General features: G+C 44.4%; 1 protein-coding gene across 3 annotated transcripts in view; it reads left to right on the top strand.

The window, feature by feature from the left end:
- The window catches only part of cadpsa (Ca2+-dependent activator protein for secretion a), a 348,666-nt gene that overhangs the window by 264,804 nt on the left and 61,509 nt on the right, over positions 1 to 22,353 (top strand). For all 3 annotated transcript variants that reach the window (XM_076883644.1, XM_004572172.5, XM_076883645.1), the window contains 4 exons: positions 2,193 to 2,348; positions 3,943 to 4,090; positions 5,183 to 5,257; positions 5,703 to 5,786. In XM_076883644.1, coding sequence (XP_076739759.1) covers positions 2,193 to 2,348; positions 3,943 to 4,090; positions 5,183 to 5,257; positions 5,703 to 5,786 — 463 coding nt within the window. The remainder of the gene's footprint in view (positions 1 to 2,192; positions 2,349 to 3,942; positions 4,091 to 5,182; positions 5,258 to 5,702; positions 5,787 to 22,353) is intronic.

Here is a 22,353-nt window from a genome sequence, read left to right as displayed (position 1 = left end):
CAATATACTATTCACACATCATCAATAGCACTTTGAAAAATTAAGCTATAAGTTGTCTGCACTGACAACGGATTTCAAACGTGTGAAACCTACTTCATATGCCGCCGAATCCTGCAGAGTGTGACGCTGTCACTGCAGCACATCCATCTTTATTCCCACATCTGGGATCTTGTGGATACACATTCAAAAATACCAGCCCTATAAAAAAGTGCTGAGAGTTGCATCTCAATCTTCACTTCATAGTTAGCAACTCTTTCACTCCCACCCTCACCCCACCCCCCAAAAACCCCCACATGTTTAGAATTGCATAAAAATAGTTTGTTGCTGATGCTTGGGTTTTATATAGTCCCAGAGCCATGTTCATGTAAATGTCATGGCATAGTGTGACTACCCTATCTCCCTTAGTGATCAGTCTTCAGTCAGAGTTCAGTCATTCAAGCAGAGCTGCTACTCCTCAATATCGAAAGGAGAAAGTTGAAGTGATACGGGCACATTCAATTTAATAAGCTAGGGGAGGTGGCTGTGGAGAAGAGGGTCAGGGCCTCTCTGCTTAGCTTGCTGTTCCCACCCAGCCTCAGATAAGCTGAAGAAAATGGATGGATGGATTTATACTATTTTCCCTGTTCTACATTAGGTATACCACAGATGCAAGGTCTATTCAGTGTGGAAAAATATGTTCTAAGAATAGCCGCTGTGTACACTTCAGCATTTAGGATTTACAAGATGAGGTTTTCTGCTAAAGGCTGAAACACCAGCATCTTAACATTTACTGTTACATCTGCTTGCCTGGATCTAGATCTTTGAATCTGTCTACTCTAGTTAGTTTACTATTTGGCCTGATATGAAACAGTGGATTCTCAGTCAAAAAAAAAGTCCAATAAGTGCCAGAAAAGGAATAGTCAAACAGCTAAACCGAGACTGCATGCAGTCCTCCCAAAGACTAACAGTAAATTGGCCAAATATCGGCATACATCATCTGCTGATGGTTAAGAAGTTGTCGTAGACTGCCCACTGCTTCACTAAGTGAATGGGTTAAATGCAGAGAGCAATTTCCCCACGGGGCTCAATAAAGTACAATAAAGTACACACTTTCTTCTTCTTCTTCTTCTAGACAGAAAATGGAATGAGAGTGGTGTTCACCGCACACAACAAGACGTGCCAAAGAAAACACCCAAATAATCATAATTTAGCACAGATTACAAAATAAATGCTGGACTACACCACATATACTTAGAATTAAATACAAATAACTTAGCTTGTGTAAGTACTGGTTATGTAATAATAATAAATTGCATTTATATGGTGCTTTTTGGGGCCCTCAAAACACTTTACAATGCCCCTATTCATTCACTCTCACACACTGGTGGAGGCAGCTACAGTTGTAGCTACAGCTGCTCTGGGCAGACTGACAGAATCACGCCATCAGCCCCTCTGGCCAACACCAGCAGGCGGCAGGTGAAGTGTCTCGCCCAAGGACACAACGACCAAGACTGTCCAAGCCGGGGCTCGAACCAGCAACCTTCCGATTACAAGACAAACTGCCAACTCTTTGAGCCACAATCGCCCTTGGATTTTCTCATTTGGAATAGAATAGAATAGAATAGAATAGAATAGCCCATTATTGTGCTCTACACCGACTGTGCAGGAATAAAATGTAAATAGTAAGACAGCAGGGATAAATAACAAACATAAGAAATATATACAATCAACAGAAAGGCACATATTGGAGAATCACACTAATCATGTACAAGTGTCAAAAACTCACTAAAGCTTGTGTATCAAATATGATGTACTTGGCTTTACCAAGTTAATAATGTGGTCAGTGATAAGTGGGAGTGCTGCTCATCCTGGTCCAAGCAGTCCTTGCTTTCCCCCAAAAAAGGCCCTTTTGTCATCAGGAAATTGAGGATTTCATTAGTTCTGGAAAACCTGGTTTTAAATCACTTCAAAGTCACAATTAATGTCCTTTACTATGTTCTTGAAATTAGCCCAAAAATGCTTTGAGTTTGAACCCCAAATTTACGCAGTTATGACCACAGACATACAATTCATGATAAGTCTTTTGTCTTATTACTATTTTATGCATTGTAAATGAATTGTAAATGAAGTCACCATAAAAGTGATTTTTGTCTTTTATTTTGTTTGCATGAATATACACATAATGTCTAAAAATGTGTTTAATTTTTCTACAGTAATGGCTCAGGGACATCAGAAGATCTCTTCTGGAAGCTTGATGCTTTGCAGACATTCATCAGAGATCTCCACTGGCCAGAAGAAGAGTTTGGAAAACACCTTGAGACCCGACTGAAGCTGATGTCTAGTGACATGATAGAATCCTGTGTCAAACGGTAAGATGAGGTGTGACTGCTAGAAAACAGTTGTAGTGTATATATTGTAGTAGTGATATTTGAATTGAAAATGGGTTTGAAACATGACTATGGGCAGAAATCTGTGCCATCAGAAACTGAATTTGAATAAGTTAAATTTGAATTTGAATTGCTCAGATTGAATCTGAATTGTATTTTGAATAAATGCTTTTAAAAACTGAATTTGAATTAGCCTAATTTGAAATTCAATTTATTACATTATTACATTATTGAAAATGATCATCACTAAATTGAAATTGAATTTTATATTTTGAAAATGAATTGATTTGCTTTGAAACTGTATTTTATCCTTTAAAAATTTTAGCTCTCGAATAATTTCAGATTCACTTCTCACCATTCAGTTTCAGTTCCAAAATTCAGTTTTTTGGAACTAACATCCGGTTCCAGTTCAAGAGTAATCGAGTGCAGATTAATAGAACTACGTTTTACTAGCGGACCGAAAGTGTTACCGACGGGAATCTACAGCATCTTGAGCTGAATTAAGACTTCAGAAGTCATTCGTCATGTCGAATGACCAGCGGATAAACTCTCAGGTTGGTAATAAATGTATTACATGTATAAGAACAAGCGTCATGTTAACAAATGATAGCCATACAGTAACTTTTATGCTTATTGTAGCTGTTAGCTAAAAACACTAATTTAGCGTAGTTTGCCCTGGATTCAGCTTTGACAACAAATATGATCGACTGTTTCTAGTAGAATTCCAAAGTTGTCATCTTGGACCCTCTCAGAGTACCCCCTCTGTATGCTTGCAGAGACCCCTACAGTAGGGAAACATGCAAAACGGTGTCCAAACCTTTGTGTTTTAGATTTATTTATGTCTTACACAGCATCCCAACTCTTTAGCTAACTTAATAACTTTAGCTAAAGTGAATAGTTAGTGTAATTCATTAGTGCAGCATTACTGGATCATCTCTGTTTGAAGTGGTATAATATGATATACAACTATCACTGTGTATAACTACCATAATAATTCTTAGGGTACTGAGCGCATGCTTAATTCGTTTTTTATGAATGAAAGGTGAATCTGAAATTATTCGAGAGCTACAATTTTTAAAGCATAAAATACAGTTTCAAAGCAAAGCAAATGAATTCATTTTCAAAATATAAAATTCAATTTCAATTTAGTGATGATCATTTTCAGACCAATAAATTGAATTTCAAATTAGGCTAATTCATATTCAGTTTGTAAAAGCATTTATTCAAGTTACAATTCAGATTCAATTCGATTCAAATTCAGTTTCTGATGGCACAGATTTCTGCCCATACATGACTGGTAACATGTTTGAAGAATTACTATTACAGTTTTAGGGAACTATACTTTGTGTCAGGGGAGAGGAAGAGAGGGAAAAATATAAAAGAAATGAGTGAGAAAAGTTTTTCTTTTTTTAATAACTGAACAAATGTACTAAAAGGTAGTCAGAAAAAGTAAAAATACTTCTGTAACTGGGCTATTTTCATGTTCATATGATTAGATTTCCGATATAATTGTTACTTTGGGTCATTATTGGGTCACACTTCTAAATGGCTATAGCCTGGAAAATTCCTTCACTAGGACAAGGACAGCCTTTGAGGCCAAGCTTCAGAGGAGCAGCCGGACCACAGACTTCCGAGTGCCTCAATCCATCTGCACCATGTTTAATGTCATGGTGGACGCCAAGGTCCAGTCAGCCAAGCTGTGTGCCATGGACCTGGGGCAGGAGGTAGGAAATACTAAATATCTACCGTAAACGCACTTGCTTTCAGAGTGGATTTCCCTCCAGTTTAAAATGATTCATATTGGACATCACACAATTTAAATCTTGGATACACTTGAGGTCAAAAGTTTGAATGTCATGGTAATTTGGAGCTTAAATCTTTTAATAGATAGAGCTAAATGTTCTACAGTGTATTTTAACTTGACTTGAAGGTCCAGGACTATTCACTTCTTATTAGTGATCATGACTAACTGACAACTGGTAGTTTTTCTTTGCCACCATAAGGATTTATATTACTTGGCACAATCGTAAAGTCCAAAGACGTCAGTCTTGTAGATTTACAGGTCTCTTGAAGTTGCTTCTAAAAGACTGAAGACCACTAATTCAAACAATTGTATGTAAGTACTAGTTCTTTGGATGTATCACCACTTTGCCAAAGTTTCAAAGAAAACCCAAACTTTCACTCTGAGATGAGAGAAAATCGTTAGGTTGTTCAGAAACAACCTAACACAGAATTTGAACGACCTTACACTAGTCACCCAACAATGTGATGCTGGATGTCTGCATTTTGAAACTACAATATTGAGATGATAGACTCCAGAATCCTGCAAAATCTTAATTCACCTCAGTGTTTTCATTGGTGGTTTTTGTTTGTTTGTTTGTTTTGTTTGCAGGTCATATAAACAAGACCAGGCTGTACAAAATATACCTTGATAGGTTGGAGCTAGATTTACTCATGTGCAGCGGCTGAAAGCCTTCTTTTGACATTCAAAAGATGCTGGATTTACTGAAAGTTTTGGACAGGAGTATTTTTTTTTAACTCACTTTCATGAGAAGAATATCACACAGGTTTTAGAGATGACATGCTATGAAAAATTTATTTTCACTCCTGAATAGGCAGTCAGTCCAGTCTTAAAAATATCTGCAGCTCATGCTATATATAATAACTATGCCACGGCAAATTAATAATTAAATACTATTTAGTGTAAAAACTTCCAGTGTTTCTTTTCAGTGGCTGGTGTCAAACAGAGGTTACCAAGTGTAATCTACTGAGGGTGAACAGTCTAACATTTTTTTCTTCCTCTTATTCTTCTGCAGAGGCAATATCACTCCCAAATCAACAATCTAATTGAGGAGACGGTGAAGGAGATGATTACTCTGCTAGTAGCTAAGGTACAAAAGTACACTACATGTTCCTAGCATGGTTTCAGTTCTTGTTGAAAAGACAAACAAATGACAGCAATAAAACCTAAACCAGGCATTCAAAACAACTACAGAGAGACATAATATAACAAAAAGGCTCATTTTAAACTATTACAATTTCATTTAAATGTATGAATGCATGGTTAGCCATCCGGGTAAAGAAATCATCACTCATCTGGACATAGGATTTTCAATGGAAGAGATGTTTCATCACTCATCCAAGTTAGCTCTTTAGTCTGAGGCTAAAGAAGTCACCAAAAGACACGAAAAATTCAAAAGCACCATAAAGACTTAATGAGATGAGATGATAACGACAAGAATCCAATTTTATATACGACTCACAATTTGTGATAGCTTATGTTCCCAAATGTAAAGTCATTTCTCTGAGGCTTCTTTTTCCTCTCTTCTTTCCTAGTTTGTCGTCATTCTAGAGAGTGTGTTAACCAAGCTTTCCAGATATGATGAGGGAACACTTTTCTCTTCTTTCCTGTCTTTCACAGTAAGTAGTACATGTGTGTGTGTGTGTGTGTGTGTGTGTGTGTGTGTGTGTGTGTGTGTGTGTATATATATATATATATATATATATATATGGCCTTCTAGTAGTTTCCTGTTTGATATATTTCCACTGCACTACATCAATTACATCATATTACATTATAATGGTGTGCTCAACTTAAAACCTCAAAGAGTTTCCTTTTCAGAAGAAAACAAACTATACAGTGTTGTGAAAAAAAAGTTTGTCCCTTCCTGATTTTGTATTCTTTTGCATATTTGTCGCACTTAAATACTTCAGGTCATCAAATAAAAAAATAACTACTAGACAATGATAATACAAGTAAACTCGAAATGCAGTTTCTAAATGAAAGTGTATATGACTAGGGAGAAAAAAAACCTAAACCTACCCCCACCAAATATTTTAACGAAATCATTTAACCTTTAAAGAGTTAAAAGAATTCCAGCAGTTCCTGAAAGTGGCTCTGTGCTTTTAAGTGATATTAGAGTCACCTGAGGTATGATGTCACAGCAGCCCTGTGAAAATGAAAGTTGTTTCAGAGAAGAGAGAGTGAACGAATATGGTGGGGCTGTACAGACAACAGGCATTTTTTTGGATATTTGGAGTTTTATTTTTATTTATTTTTATTTTGCTGTTTGCTTTGTTGTTTTCTGTATTTGCTTAGATTCTGATGTGTCGACCTGCCTGGGATTACCATAATCACCCTAATATCACTGAAAAAGCACAGAGTTGATGCTTTCAGGCACTGTTGGAATTTTTAGATTGCGGCAATGCTCAAGAGCTAGATAATTGGACCTAAAACTTTGGATTAAATAGCAAAGGTCTGACAAAGTGGAGTACACCAGGAGATCCTCAAGAGCCAGACATCATGCCACAATCCAAGGAAATTCAGGAACAAATGAAAAACAAAGTAATTGAGATCTCTCAGCATTAAAAAGTTTTAAAGCCATTTCTAGAGCTGCGGGACAGCAGCGAACCACAGAGAGACCCTTTATTTATAAATGAAGAAAACATGGAACAGTGGTGAACTTTCCCAGGAGCGGCCGGTCGACCAAAATTAACCGGAAGCAAAGTGATGACTCATTCAAGAGGTCACAAAGGACCCCATAACAACATCCAAAGAACTGCAGGCTTCACTTGCCTGAGTTAAGGTCAGTGTTCATGACTCCACCATAATAAAGAAGCTGGGCAAAAATGGTTCCAAAGTGAAAGCCAAAAGCAATACAAAGACTCGTATCATTTTTCCGGAAAACATGTTGATGCGTCCCCATTACACCTGGTGTAAAAGTAAGACAGCATTTGAGACAAGGAACAGCATACCAACAGTAAAATATGGTTGTCTTACTATGATGGACTGGTTCTGTTTTGCTGCCTCAGGACCTGGAAGACTTACTATGGTAAATGGAACTGTGAATTCTGCTGTCTACCCAAACATCCTGAAGGAGAATGTGACATCAACCTAAAGTGCACTTGTGTTCTGCAGCAGGACAATGATCCAAAACACACCAGCAAGTCCACCTCTGAAACGCTTAAGAAAAACAAAATGAAGACTTTGGAGTGGCCTAGTCAAAGTCCTGAACTCAGTCCTGAATCTGATTGAACTGGTGTTGAACTGTGATGTTTTTTGGGTTTTTTTTGCCTGTCCCGTTTGGATCATTAGCATCAGAATTGTTGTCTCAAGGCCAAGAAAAATGCCAAGCAGATTTACTTTACCAATTGGATCATCATGGCTTTACCATATTGGTCCATTTGATTGACCTTTATTATGATTATGTATTTATTTTATTTGGTTTTCGGTTGTTACAGACGGGACAGACATGACTGGGGGATAGGACAGGGAGAAAGAATTTTAAAAAAAGGGAGGGAGAGAAAGAAAAATAGAGGGGAGAAGAGACGGTGAGAAAGGGAGAAAGAAAAAAAAAGGAAAAACAAACACAACACCTGGATCACCTGTATGGAGATAAGAAAAAACAGAAGAGAAAACAAACAAGAAAGAGCAACATAATAAAAACAACACCATCACAATAAACTAGCTAACAGTAGATAACAGTAGATACTAAATATTACATGTTGTTGTGCAGCACGCAAGATCGACAGCGCACAATGTGCTTTGAGGCAGCAGCCAAGAAAGGTGTAGTTTGTGTCCGTGAACACCCGTGTGTACACCTGTGTGCATACCTGTGTGGATCAGCACGCTTGTATTCAAAAGGTTTCTCCATGTAACGATCTGCTAGGGAGTGTGGGGAGTCATAGCCCCGTCCCCCAGGGCATGAAGAAGGTATGGAGGTGATCCAGGCCCAGACATCCAGAGGCCCCAGAATAGGACCCAAGGAGGACCACCAGGGGGGCAACCATGCCACCCTCCTGCGAAGAGCTGAGGAGAGCCCCAAATAAGAGGTCACCCAGCAGCCACGGAGCAGAGGCCAGAGGGGGTTACAGTGACGTGCCCGCGGGCTCTGCCGGCAGCCAGCTGTGCCAGAGAGGACCGGGCCTCAGGCCCAGAGGCCAGAGGTCTGAGGGCATCCCACCCCCCGGAAGGGGTCCAGCCGGGCCACAGGTGCCAGGCCCCGCCAATCGGCCACATACATGAGCGCCCAGCCCCAGACTAGAGATGGACCGATCCGATATTACGTATCGGTATCGGTCCGATACTGACCTAAATGACTGGATCGGATATCGGAGAAAAATAAAAAATGTAATCCGATCCATTAAATATCACGAAAGCACCTCACAAAACTTGCAACACGCCGTAACTCACCTCAGAACGTTAGCATGTCAGAGCAGTATGCATCACGTGATAGAGCGGCTGTGGCATGCGGGACCTGTCGGTGGTCTGGATAGCATTTGGAGCTTCGCTAGCAACCTGGCATTTCATCTCCGACAAAGTTATCCCCGAGAGAAGTAAAGCAAGTGTGTAAGTCCATCTCTGAATGTTTGTAAAGCATTCCTGCGTTAAGCTTAACGAGCGACTGCCTCTCGCTCTCCGGCTGCTACTTCAATCGTGAAACTGCTTAAATGATCAGCTGATCGGCTTTTCTGTCGCGAGTCCGTCTTTGTTTTTGGCCCACTTTGCACCAGAAAGAGGAAACCAACGGCTGAACAACAGCAGCACGTTTAAGCTTGATAAGCTGTTGTTAGAATTTATTTAATATTACTTTCTACTCGAGGATCTTTTTCTACGTAGCTGACGCTGGTAACTGTGCAGGGGCGGATCTAGCAAAGTTTAGCCAGGGGGGCCGATAGGGCATTAACTGGGAAAAGGGGGCACAAAGACATACTTTTCTTTCTTATTCTCATTTAAAATGTCTAGCTTTTAATAAATAATTATCTGACACACAAAGTTTTAATTTGATGTAAAATGAATAGAAGTCAATTACTGTATATAGTGACTATTAAGTCTAATATATATACCCTAGTAAGCTATAGTACTTTTTCCTTTGGGAAGGTACCATCTGTGCAGTCTGCAATTTTGTTGAAGAAAGATGTTGAATCTATTTAATATTTCTTGAAAAATAATTGATTTCTGTGCATTTTTTTTCACACTGCATCAAATTAAGGTTGATTACGTCGATTAAGCATCATGAGGTGGCGCGTGAGGGGTGGTTCCCTATTTTTTATTTATTTATTTTTGTTGTTGCTGGGAGTTGGAACCCTATTAGTTAGGTTGCTTAATATTTACGCTAAGTACTCTTTAAAATACCAGAATAGGGAGGATGGTGTAGGTCTAAGTTTTTTAGATTGATCAGTATTGCTGAACTATGAAATATTTTTTTTGTACACAGGTATAACAGAATAGCTTTAGTGTAGTTGTTGTTTTAAACTTGAGTATGAACTTGCAGACTTGCAAAATGCAGCAAGATATTTTAAAAAACAGTTTTGTTGATTAAAAAACACTATATCGGATTCATATCGGTATCGGCAGATATCCAAATTTATGATATCGGTATCGGTATCGGACATAAAAAAGTGGTATCGTGCCATCTCTACCCCAGACACCAAGAACCACCAACACACCAACGTCTGAGGGCATCAGCCACCGGCAGGGAGTGTGGTGAGGGGAGATAGACCCTGTGGTGAGGGGAGATAGGCCTCCATACCTCGAAGAGCCTGAGATATTCCCAGAGAGGTGGAGTCTAAGACCCAAGTTGACATATAGACACAGACGAACAGGCGCACGCAGACACAAACGTGCATTCCCACCTTCAGACAGATATAAATAGACACTGCACACACATTCACACTCCCCAAACATACTCTATATCCCAGGTCCGGGTACCCCTGCCCCCAGAGGGGCAAACCGTACCCAGACCCAGGAGATGTAACCCATCTGTCTGGGGTGGAGCAAAGCAGACCGCCTCCGTATCTACAGTAGCGGGGAGGCCCCGCATCCCAGACCCCAATCCGATGGCCAGCACCTCCTCCCAGCCCCCCAGCCCTGACGGTTAACAGAACGAGGGCATGGTGCTTCCTGCCAGAGAGCAGCACGTCTCCTCCCGAAAACCCTCAGTGTCTATATGCATTTAAAAATGAGGGTAGGGCAGTAGACACCCCCACACTCTGGAACCCACCAGGGCAAGGGGGCCCAGGCTAATGCAGACCGGGGCCCACAGCAGCACCACCCGGCCCCACAGAGTCCGGGGCATCCCAGAAAACTCTCCTGAGTTTTTCTGATAGCCGGTGGTAGCCGGTGTATCAGAAAAACTCAGGAGAGTTTTCTCCAAGCATGACATCCCGGTGCATTTCAGACCCAGCAACACGCTCAGACAAAAACTGGTTCACCCGAAAGACAAAACGCCAAAACACATGCCCAATGTGGTGTATGCTGTACAGTGCAGCGAGGAATGCCCAGATCTCTACATTGGAGAGACCAAACAGCCACTTCACAAGCGCATGGCACAACACAGAAGAGCCACCTCCACAGGACAAGACTCAGCTGTCCATCTGCATCTAAAGGATAAAGGACACTCTTTCGAGGATGCCAATGTTCACATTTTGGACAGAGAGGACAGATGGTTTGAAAGAGGAGTGAAAGAAGCCATCTATAATCCAGTTTTGAGTTCCCTCCCCAGATGCCTTAACGCCCACTCACATCCTGGGCCATCTGACCTCAGGAATTCGCATGATAAGGTGGGGCCAGGTTTCACAATGTGCTCACCCGAAACTCTGGCTGATTGGGACCCACAGCCAGTTTCACACCTTGGCTCAGGCAATTAGAGGATCATCAGGGGGTCCTTTTGTCCCTCTGTGGGGGGAAACTCCCACTAGGTTTAAATCTGGGACTCTCCACCATTTGACCTTAGAACTGAAGAAGTTTCTCGGATGAGAGGTGAAACGTCTTCAAGCAACTTAAAGAAGTCCAGACGCTTTTCTTTGAAAGCTTTGACCCCTCTACATTGTAGCCACAGCTGCCCTGGGGCGCACTGACAGAGGCGAGGCTGCCGGACACTGGCGCCACCGGGCCCTCTGACCACCACCAGTAGGCAAACACGGGGTTAGTATCTTGCCCAAGGATATTTGGCATGCAGCCAGGAGGCAGCCTGGGATCAAACCACCGACCTTCTGATTAGTGGCTGACCTGCTCTGCCACCTGAGCTACAGGTGTTTTGTTTTTCTATGAAAACATATATTCTCTAGTTCTATTTTGACTTCATTAGACATACTCATTGATTTACTTCTGTGAGTAGAAGAGCATGCATCAGCATTGAGCTCTGTGCCTCTGTCACCAAACAGCAATGGCAAAATTGCTCAGAGCTTCTAAAGAAAACATCAGAAACCAGTGGATGGTAGTTTTAACCTCCTAAAAACCATCTTTTACTGTAGTGTTGTATATGTTTCCTTTTTCTATTGCAAAGACAATTGACATGCGAGGTTCTACTGGCCTTTGCATTAGTAGCTGGCAGCTACCTAAACTAGCTATGATCTGAGATATTAAGTTATTATAAAAGCTGATGTAACCCAGTGAGTTTACATGACTCAGTAATGCACTACAACATGTTATTGTTAATTGGGATTTATCATTACTCTGTTAATCACTGAGTTGATCAAAAATGAATCAATAATAAAAGATAAATACTATAAATATAAGAATAAAACCCAAAGAGTATATTTAACACCCCTACTGGTTAGGAAGGAACAAGCCCCGCCTTCCCCTGCTCTGTACCGTCACGTGCTCAGACACAGAGAGAGACGGAGGTGCACGAGACCATCGCTGATTTTCACCGCCAAGCTTTTCGCTGGAAAATAACTATTAACTTGATAAATTGAGCAAATATCCATACCGGAGATCTGCATGGACCTTGGAGAAACGGACCTGATTTATTGTGAACATTTCGGACCGGAAAACGGAGATGGACCCAACAGAACGCTCCACAGAGATCTGTTACTTCCCTGTGGATTTCTCTCACCAACAGAGCATAAACCCGAGTGAGTCACAAAAACTAACAGACCACGCACAAGACAAAGTTCAGCTTCGGAAGTTGACTCCGACCAAACATTTGAGAAGAGGAAGATGAGTTTTATTACCCTGAACCTCCACAAGTGAAAGACAGACATTTTTACCAAGTATGTACCATACCGCCAACACAAGGATTCAAACAAAACAAATATCCTGTAAATGATAACGAACAACCTAACACATTACCGGACATGACAGACTTACCTGAGCATGAAACTGAAACATACTTACCTGAAGGCGAAATTGGAAGTTCAACTGACACCAACTTACCTCAAATGGACAGTGAAACAGACCTACCTCAGACAGAACGTGAAAGTGAAGCAAACTTACCACCAAGTGAAAGTGACACAAGCCTACAAAACAACACACCAAGTGAGTCTGAAACAGACACTCGAAAAGACAAAAATGTTTTGTCGACCAGTCTGTCAGATTCACCGTTGTCAGAGAACTCAACTCATCAACTTTCACCTGAAAGACAAGTTGAAAATGATGATGAACCTGAAACCTTGCAAACAGAAACACAGATCAGAAGATCTGAAAGAATTCGCCAACCATCCCAAAGACTCACTTATCCTCAGCTAGGTAACCCACTAGTAACAGTGGTTAAATCACTCTTTCAAGGATTGAACAAAGCTTTCATCGACTCCCTTGCTAATGATGTTGCCTATTCCACCAGAGCCATGCACGGGGACGTGCATGAGATTTAAGGGGGGAGGATGTAACCCAGTGAGTTTACACGACTCAGTAATGCACTACAACATGTTATTGTTAATTGGGATTTATCATTACTCTGTTAATCACTGAGTTGATCAAAAATGAATCAATAATAAAAGATAAATACTATAAATATAAGAATAAAACCCAAAGAGTATATTTAACACCCCTACTGGTTAGGAAGGAACAAGCCCCGCCTTCCCCTGCTCTGTACCGTCACGTGCTCAGACACAGAGAGAGACGGAGGTGCACGAGACCATCGCTGATTTTCACCGCCAAGCTTTTCGCTGGAAAATAACTATTAACTTGATAAATTGAGCAAATATCCATACCGGAGATCTGCATGGACCTTGGAGAAACGGACCTGATTTATTGTGAACATTTCGGACCTTGAAACCATCGCGATCTGCATGGGAGCGGATGAAGTGGACAAGATCCTCTCTGAGAGTTGAACATTAGAAGTGTGCTGGCTAGGTTTTTTTTTATGGGATCGTGAGACCTGGATCTCTTCCTGACGAGGAAGATGGCGAGCCTTTCCCTTTGAACCGAACCACAGCCATTCCGAGTTGGCCCAGAAGGGCAGGTTGCTCTTCTCTCACGAACAATTGCAACAGTGCGGTAGGACGAAATCGCACCAATCACAACCTATTGGATTTGACTTGACTGAACACTGACTATTAAGCCGGCAAGACTGACATATCTGAGCTCAGATAGGATTCTGATTGTTATTATTATTGCTGTCACTGTATTTTATTTTATGATTTCATTCCTGTTCATGAAATGCTGTTAAATTGTTGCTAAATAGTTTAATACAATTCATAGCAACTTTACCTGTGGCTCCAGTCATTCTTCTCCACGCAACTCACTTTATCCCTCCTACGAATCTAGCTACTGGCCCATTCTCTCCATCTTACTTTAATTTCCCCTACCCTATCCTGTACTTGGCTATAGAAAGTGGCGAGCCAGCCAGGAGGGTTTGCAGAGTTGTTAGTCCACCCAAAATTTAATAAAACATTTAAGAGTGCTTGGAGCTTCACAGTGACTTGTTTTTTTTTTCTACTGGTACTTTTACGTGTCCTAACAATGGAAGTTGTGAAAACAGAGAATGTTAAAGTTCAAAATGCTGTCTTGGTCAGTGGTTTAACTAACACAGACATTGATAAAGAAATAATTGAGTTCTTAGAAGCTTTCGGTCCTGTCAGTAGGCAGATTAAGCTACCAACTGGTGGTCAGATTATTGTGGAATTTCAACATGAGGCTACTGCTAAAGAACTAGAGAAAAGATATTTGCCTTATGACAGACCTTGCACTGTGAAACCTGAAGTTGTCTATCACGTTCGAGACCTAGCCAGTGCGTATAGCATTGAAATCAGCTCATCAGCTACTGTAACTTGCCTGTCACAGCTTAAAGATGTGGCAGCACGAAGCAACCGATCGTTTAAAGACCTTTTGATGGATGAACTAGCTAAAATTGGCAAGTCATTGGGAGGGGATGTCCACACAGTTGAGCCTTCCACTGAACAAGAGCCAGTGCCCCACAGTGATGAGGCCCTACCTTCTCCCCCTTTAACATCCAATAGCAATCATGTGAGTGCCTTGAATACTCACCCACCGGCAGAGGCCGAGAAACAAACCCCTCAGATTCCCACCGACCTTTTAAGCACACCTGAAGTGCAGCGGGTTATTGTAGAGCACATTGTTAAAAGCAGAACGGGGGGCCGACCGCGCGGAAGGCAGCGGCGGCTCTCCAGTCTCAGGCGTGCTGGCCATGGCCTGGTGGGCACAGGACCAGTCGAGGCAGGACCAGACGAGGCAGGACCAGACGAGGCAGGACCAGACGATGGCGATGCGGGGGCCGGACCAGGCGTCGCTGCAGAGGCTGAGGCTGGACCAGGCGAGGATAAAGACTCGGATGAAGCTGGACCAGGCGAAGCACAGGCTGAAGCTGGACCAGGAGGAGCAGAAGCCAAAGTTGAAGCTGGGCCAGACGAGGACGAAGACTCTGAGGCTGGGCCAGACGAGGACGAAGACTCTGAGGCTGGGCCAGACGAGGCACAGGCTGGAGCTGCAGCAGACGAAGCACAGGCTGGAGCTGGACCAGGAGGAGCAGAAGCAGAAGGTGGCTGGATGGGCGGCTCGGGCCCCCCAGCAGACGTGGCATGGTGCTGGACGGGCGGCTCGGGCCCCCCAGCAGACGTGGCATGAGGCTGGATGGGCTCCTCAGGCCCTCCAGCGGACGAGACAGGAGGCTGAACGGGCTCCTCGAGCCCTCCAGCGGAGACAGGAGGCTGAACGGGCCCCTCGGACCCTCCAGCGGACGAGACAGGAGGCTGAACGGGCCCCTCGGACCCTCCAGCGGATGAGACAGGAGGCTGAACGGGCCCCTCGGACCCTCCAGCGGACGAGACATGAGGCTGGACGCGTTCACCTGACATCTTACAGTTAACAGTCCAGAAGCAAACAGATGTCAGATGTCCTGAGGCAAAGACCAGCTCATTCACTTCAAGACTTATGTAGGCTGACATAACAGGCTCTAAAACAGAAAGTCCTGCTTCAATATTCCTCCCTTCAGTCTCGAGCAATGACAGAGCTTGACGGCCCAGATAAGCCGGGTCAGCCACAGGGAAAACAAGGACTACAACATTCCCCAGAAAAACACGACTTAAGCCTTCGCGGATAAACTCCTGGGCAAACATGAAATGTTCAGGAATGAATCTGGGCGATGAGAACTGACTAGCATGATGGCGGTAAGTGTTATAGCGACTAGGAACCATGCGCGAGGTGGACTGTAACTCAAGGGTGTTATGTAGTGTGTATGGTGAAATGGGTACGGCTAATGCTGTGCTAGCATTCCTAGCTGAGACGGGTGGTGTTACACAGCTCATGTTACCCTGATTTGACTCTATGTCGTCATCTTTAAGTTCCAACGTGAGTTCATGATCAGCGTTCTCAGTTTTCAGTTCACTGGGAATAGGAGCAGCATGCAAAACAGGATTACACATCATCTCACACTCAGTACTCTTACACTTTACGTCATGACCCTCCTTTAAACAATCCTTATGTGCTAAGGAAGCACAGGGGCCTACTTTAAGTAGCTCGTTGGTGAGCGGAGCGGGCTCGGGAAGGGAGGCATTAGCAACAGGTAACTCAGTCTTAGATGGAACCCCAGGCACATTAGATGACACAGAAGAAAACACTTCCACCCCACCCCCCACACAAGCAACATCATGGCCTGTGGAACTCTCTTTCAATCCAAGTGTAGTGTCAGGGGCCCCTACAAGATCACTAGGCCTGTCCAAGATCCTCTCTGAAACAAATTCACTTGGCTGTGACTTGGTTAGCAGAGCATTACTCAGCCTGAAGTTAGCACTGGCTAATTCCAAAACAGTGATTTTATTTTCACAAACAGAAACACACGAAACAGGGGATTCCCCGGTCAGCTTAGAGGCTGGACAGTTAAACACCTGTTCGGGTGGCGGTGACAAGAACACCGGCTGTGACTCCCCAGTGTTGGAACTCACAGTCTGAGTGGGTCTTACTCCCTGTTCGTGAAAGCCAGACGAACAGACCACACCATTCACAGTACCAGAGTCAGCCATTTCCACACTATGTGTCTGTGTTAACTTTGACTCGTGGCTCTGTAATTCTGAGTCTAATTCATCTTCTACGGCTTCAATGGAGGCTGGTGATGACAGGTTGCACTCACTCACCTCCGGTCGTCGCGCGATGCGGTGGCGACGCGAGCGCCGTTTCCTCTTGGCCGTGAGCCCCGTTAACGTGGAAAGTGGAGCCTCTTGCGGCGTCGCAGAGGCTGAGGAGGCGAGGGTCGGCGGAGCATCAGGCGGGAGCTCCTGGCAACTCCAGGGGCCCCCAAAGGCCAGGCGTGTCCCGCTGAAAATCTCACCGTAGTGAGGAGCGAGCCCTGGCTTCCCCCGTAGCTCCTCCTCCAGTTGCGCGCATGCGGCGCGCTGCCGCTCCTCGAGGTCGAAATTCATCACCTCCACAGCCTCCTCGTGTCGCTCAGTGGAGGGCGAGACATGCCGTAGCGATGAGCGACGGCGACGAGAACGCCGCTTCCGTCTTGAAGTGGACGCGGACGTAACTTGGATTTCTGTGGCGACCGGCTCCTCGTCTTCCGACCACATCCGCGCCAGATAAGAAGTGGGAGAAGAGTAGTCCGATCGAGGCGGCGAGGATGGGCGGCCGGTCCGAGGCGGGGCGGCTGGCGGAAGCTCCTCCTCGGAGATAAGCCAGGGCTTCCAGCGTAGCTCGTCCTCCCGATACGCCCGCAACACCTGCTGTCGCTCCTCCTCACCGAAGTCAACAGCCTCGGGCATCTCCGTGCAGGCAGGCGGTGGCGAAGATGCGGAAGCTGATGAAGTGTGAGCCAATGGTGTGTCGGTGGTGAGCCTCACTGTTCCGACTCTGACCGCTACCGGCTCATGAGGCCGCGGGGTAACATCGCAACAGCATGGCTCTGGCGAAGGCGCACGCACACCGGACCGCTGCGGCTGCGGACGGAGTTGGAGAGTGGTGACGAGAAAGTCAACGATCAGTGGGTGTAGTGCCTCCCATAACCAGGGAAATACAGACACGCATACTCCCACTTGGCGGGCCAACTCCTCCCGTTCCTCCACTCCGGAACACTGCAGCCATTTAGTACAAAGCGCCTCCACCGTCTGGATGATCTTCCTCTCGTGTGTCGCTGGGTCCGGCATGGTCGCGTCGTACTGTCACGGTCTGCGGAGGCAGACCGTGCGGGAATGTGTATGGTGGACCCAGGTGCGAACACAAGCGAGGATGCAGGAGTGGATTTAAACAAAAGCGAGCCTTTTATTATGGCTGATGAAAGGAACAAAACAGAGTGAAGGCAGCATATGAGTAGTAGCTCAACAGAAACCTAAACTGGACAAACTAAGGAAAGGCTATGGCTGGAAATACGGAACACAGAGGGTGGGAACACAGACGACGCGACACAGACTGTATGAAACACAGAGACTAAATACACATGAGGGATGATCAGGGGAAGTGGATGCACACGGGGAACACAGGTGACACTGATAATCATAACAAGACACGGCAGGAGTGAACGTAACACTGATGGGAGATGGGCAAAGTAAAACAGGAAGTACACAGAGGTTCAAACAGGAGGAGAGAGAGCACGGGGAGAACGCAGACATAACGGGCTGGGGAAAACATAGAATAAAACACAAAGAGAGACGAGGGCTCATAAATACACAGAGGGGCACACAGGGGGTAAGAGTCACGAAGGGAAAACACATAAGGAACAACGTAACAGATCAACCCAGGAAGCATGGCCTAAATAAAGAACAAAATACAAAAATACATGAAAACTAAGAATACTGGGCCCACATGGCCCAGGACCATGACAGTAGTAATGATCCCAACCCAGCATTAGTAGCAGCTAAAAGGAATGCCCTCAGACAAAAGCAGCGAGAATGGGAAATATCCAGACCAGTTGATGAGTCCTTTAATTTAAACTAGAAGGAGCCCCTGTCGCAGGACAGATGGGTGCTAAACCTGAACCAAGTCCCACTAAGAAATGTCTGTGAAGGTTCTCAGTCATCCAGGTCATCGTAGTCAAAGGAGCTTGCAAAGAAAAGCGTCTGGACTTCTTTAAGTTACTTGAAGACATTTCACCTCTCATCCGAGAAGCTTCTTCAGTTTTAAGGTCAAATGGTGGAGAGTCCCAGATATAAACCTAGTGGGAGTTTCCCCCCACAGAGGCACAAAAGGACCCCCTGATGATCCTCTAATTGCCTGAGCCAAGGTGTGAAACTGGCTGTGGGTCCCAATCGGCCAGGGTTTCGGGTGAGCACATTGAGGTACTGGTCCGTGTGTGTGGGCTTCCGGTAAACTTCGATGTTGAGGTTGCCGTTCTCTTCAATGTGCACCGCGCAGTCCGGGAAAGGCAAACAGTTGTCCTTTGTGTCTTCCCTGGTGAACTTGATGTTTTTATCCACAGCGTTAATGTGCGCAGTGAAGGATTCCACTTCTTGTGTCTTGATTTTGACCCAGGTGTCGTCTACATATCTGTACCAGTGGCTGGGTACTCTTCCTTTGAAAGAGCCAAGAGGCTTCCTTTCCACTTCCTCCATGTAAAGGTTGGCTACAATAGGTGACACGGGGGAGCCCATGGCACAGCCATGTTTTTGTCTGTAAAAGCCACTAAGAAAAAGACAACAAAAGCCCAAAGTGAAACGCCTAATGTTCACTCAGTGCCTAAACTTCCCAAAAGACTTGTGGGTAGAAAATGCACAGCCAGAGTTGTTATCAACGGCGTTGAATGTAGTTGCTTGCTTGACTCAGGCTCTCAAGTAACCACTATTGCCAAATCCTTCTATCAAGAACACTTACCTGATCATCCTATAAAACCCATCAGTGATCTCCTAGAGGTCGAAGGTGCAAATGGTCAGACAGTCCCTTACTTGGGATACATTGAGACGAGTATCATGTTCCCCAAAGATCTCGATCAGTCAGAGTTTGAACTATCTACTCTTGCCTTAGTTGTCCCTGACATTCGCTTAAACTCAGACACACCTCTACTAATTGGCACAAATACACTTGACCCCTTATATGAGCATCTTTGTGAGAGCACCTTACCTGACTTTAAGGTACTCCCTTATGGATACCAACAAGTGCTAAATACAATAGCATCCAGAAAAAGACAAACTGACAGTGGCAAGATCGGCTTGGTAAAACTTCAAAGTAGAACCCAAGAAGTCCTTCCTGCAAATCAAAAGCTACTAGTGGAAGGTTTTATGCATGCTAGCCACGCTAAGCCTGAACAGTGTGCACTTATTGAACAGCCCACTACCGGCTCCCTACCTGGTGGTGTGTTTGTAGATTGTTGCCTTATATCTCTGCCAAAGCACGGACCTTATAAAGTTCCTGTGTTGCTGAGAAACGAGACTAACCATGACATTACATTGCCCACTACCTGTGTAATTGCTGAGTTAGTTGCCCCTGACTGTGTCATGCCATGTCCTGAGCCTGAGAAAGGTGACCAAAAGGTGTCTGCAACGTGTAACTCTCAGCAGCAGACTTCAACCTCAAGACCCCCTCTCAGTTTCGACTTTGGTGAATCACCACTATCTGAAGAGTGGAAAGAGAAGATAGCTGAAAAGCTAAACACCTTCTCTGATGTTTTCTCACACAATGATCTGGACTTTGGGCATGCCACACATGTAAAACATCACATCAACTTAAAAGACGAAACCCCCTTCAAACAGAGATCTCGCCCGATTCATCCCCATGATTACGAGGCAGTTAAAAAGCACTTACAAGCCCTCTTAGATGCAGGCATAATCAGAGAATCTGAATCTCCATTCTCATCACCGATAGTGGTGGTCCGCAAAAAGAATGGTGATGTGCGGTTATGCATTGATTTTAGGAAGCTTAACTTGCAGACCATCCGCGGTGCCTATGCCTTGCCAAACTTAGAGGAGTCATTTTCTGCTCTTGCAGGATCTCAGTGGTTCTCTGTGATGGACCTTAAGTCAGGGTACTATCAAATCGAGATGTGTGAAGAAGATAAGCCAAAGACAGCCTTCGTGTGCCCCTTCGGCTTCTACGAATTCAATCGTATGCCCCAGGGAATAACAAATGCCCCAAGCACTTTCCAAAGGCTTATGGAAAAGTGTATGAAAGACATCAATCTGAAAGAAGTGTTAGTCTTTTTGGATGATTTGATAGTCTTTCCCAGTTCCCTTGAAGATCATGAGACCCGACTCATTCATGTTCTTGAGCGACTCAGAGAGTACGGGCTGAAACTCTCGCCCGACAAATGTCGTTTTCTTCCAAACAGCAGTCCATTATCTAGGCCACATTGTATATAGAGACAGCGTAAAGACAACACCATTGAGCGTATGGGGGGATACATCAGAGAGAGGCCTGCTCAAAATGAGACCCTTGAGCGACAGTTGGAAGACATCGCGGAACGGATCACTGCAGTTGTGAGGTCTCAGAGTCAAAAGAATGATAACACCATGGAACAGAAGTTTGATACCATCATGGGGAGGCTCGCGACTCTCCAACGGGAGATTGAGAGACCAGCGTCGGAGTGTTAAAGAGCAGCCTGAAAATTCTCCTGGGCTGCTCGCATGGAAATTAACAAAATCAACATGAACATTGCGGATCCCCATCACGGCGCCAGCTGCAGGCCCAAGGCTGGAGCCGAACAATCACTCCCTGATAACGACTGTGTTACGGCTATTCTTCCCATCCCATGCAAGAACACCTGGATTGGCTGGAGGACTGTTTACTTAGCCTGATAGGCCGAAGGACACTGTTTCAGCTGAACTATGGACACGCACACACATACACTTACACTGATAGGCACTCACTCATCCCCCCTCCCTTTCCAACGCCTTCGATGCTTGTTTACTGCGAGGGAACACAGCGGGTCTGTGTGCCGCGCTGGAATGATAGCGCTGTGCAGGGCGGCTGCTGTGTTCGCTTCGGATTACTCCTCACCCCCCACCCACCCCTGTGGCTTGTCATATCTTCACAATGTTGTGCTGTGGACATTTATGTGCTTTTTTGTGCAGAGGAGTTTTTTTGTTTCCTGTTCTCATGCTGTCCTACCATGGAAGCACAGCATGAGTACGGGTCTCTTTTTTTCCTCTTTTACTTTCCCCATTGTAGTGTACATTTCAATGTTTTTTTCTCTGATTCTACCAATCTCCGACCTGTATCCCCATGTAATGTTTGTGCTATATGTGTAAGGTCGGGGGGGGTCCCATTTCACTGCAGGGCAACCTGCATGTGACGAATAAAGCTTTGATTGATTGATTGATTGATTGATTGACTTACCTTCTGACCACAGCAAAGCTTGATGCCACGAGTTATCGTTGGTTTGCTGCATTGTCCACCTATAACTTTGACATTAAGTACAGAGCTGGGAGACAAAATCTTGATGCAGATGGACTATCTAGGAAACCACATGACAAACCTGAAGACGATCCAGTTTTTATTGAGGAATGTCAATGCATTGACAAGTTCAGATCCCATCTCTTGTCCTCAGTCAAAGATGTCGAGCTCCAACTTCAATCCGATACCGTGATGGCAGCCTGTCAAAGACATATGGCCATGGATCAGACTGAACCCTCTTGTGCTCTAGTCCAGTCACTTGCCATGTCTGCAGTTGCCATTCCAGACATGTTTCAAGAAGAAGGCAATGATAACAATCTCCTAGTAAAGTCATCAAGCTGCTGGCAGCTGACTCACGTCCACCAGCCACTACTAAGTCTGAGTCTTATTTTTAACCTTCCTCTCGTGTTAGCTTTCTGTTATCATCTCTTATGTTAGCGGGTCGGTTTTGACCCGTGAATTAAATCAGCTATAAAATATACTAAAAACAAT

The sequence above is a fragment of the Maylandia zebra genome, linkage group LG5, assembly GCF_041146795.1.
Source record: "Maylandia zebra isolate NMK-2024a linkage group LG5, Mzebra_GT3a, whole genome shotgun sequence".
Classification (NCBI taxonomy): Eukaryota; Metazoa; Chordata; class Actinopteri; order Cichliformes; family Cichlidae; genus Maylandia; species Maylandia zebra.
Note: the sequence above shows the minus strand (reverse complement) of the source record. Positions and strands in the feature narration are given on the sequence as shown.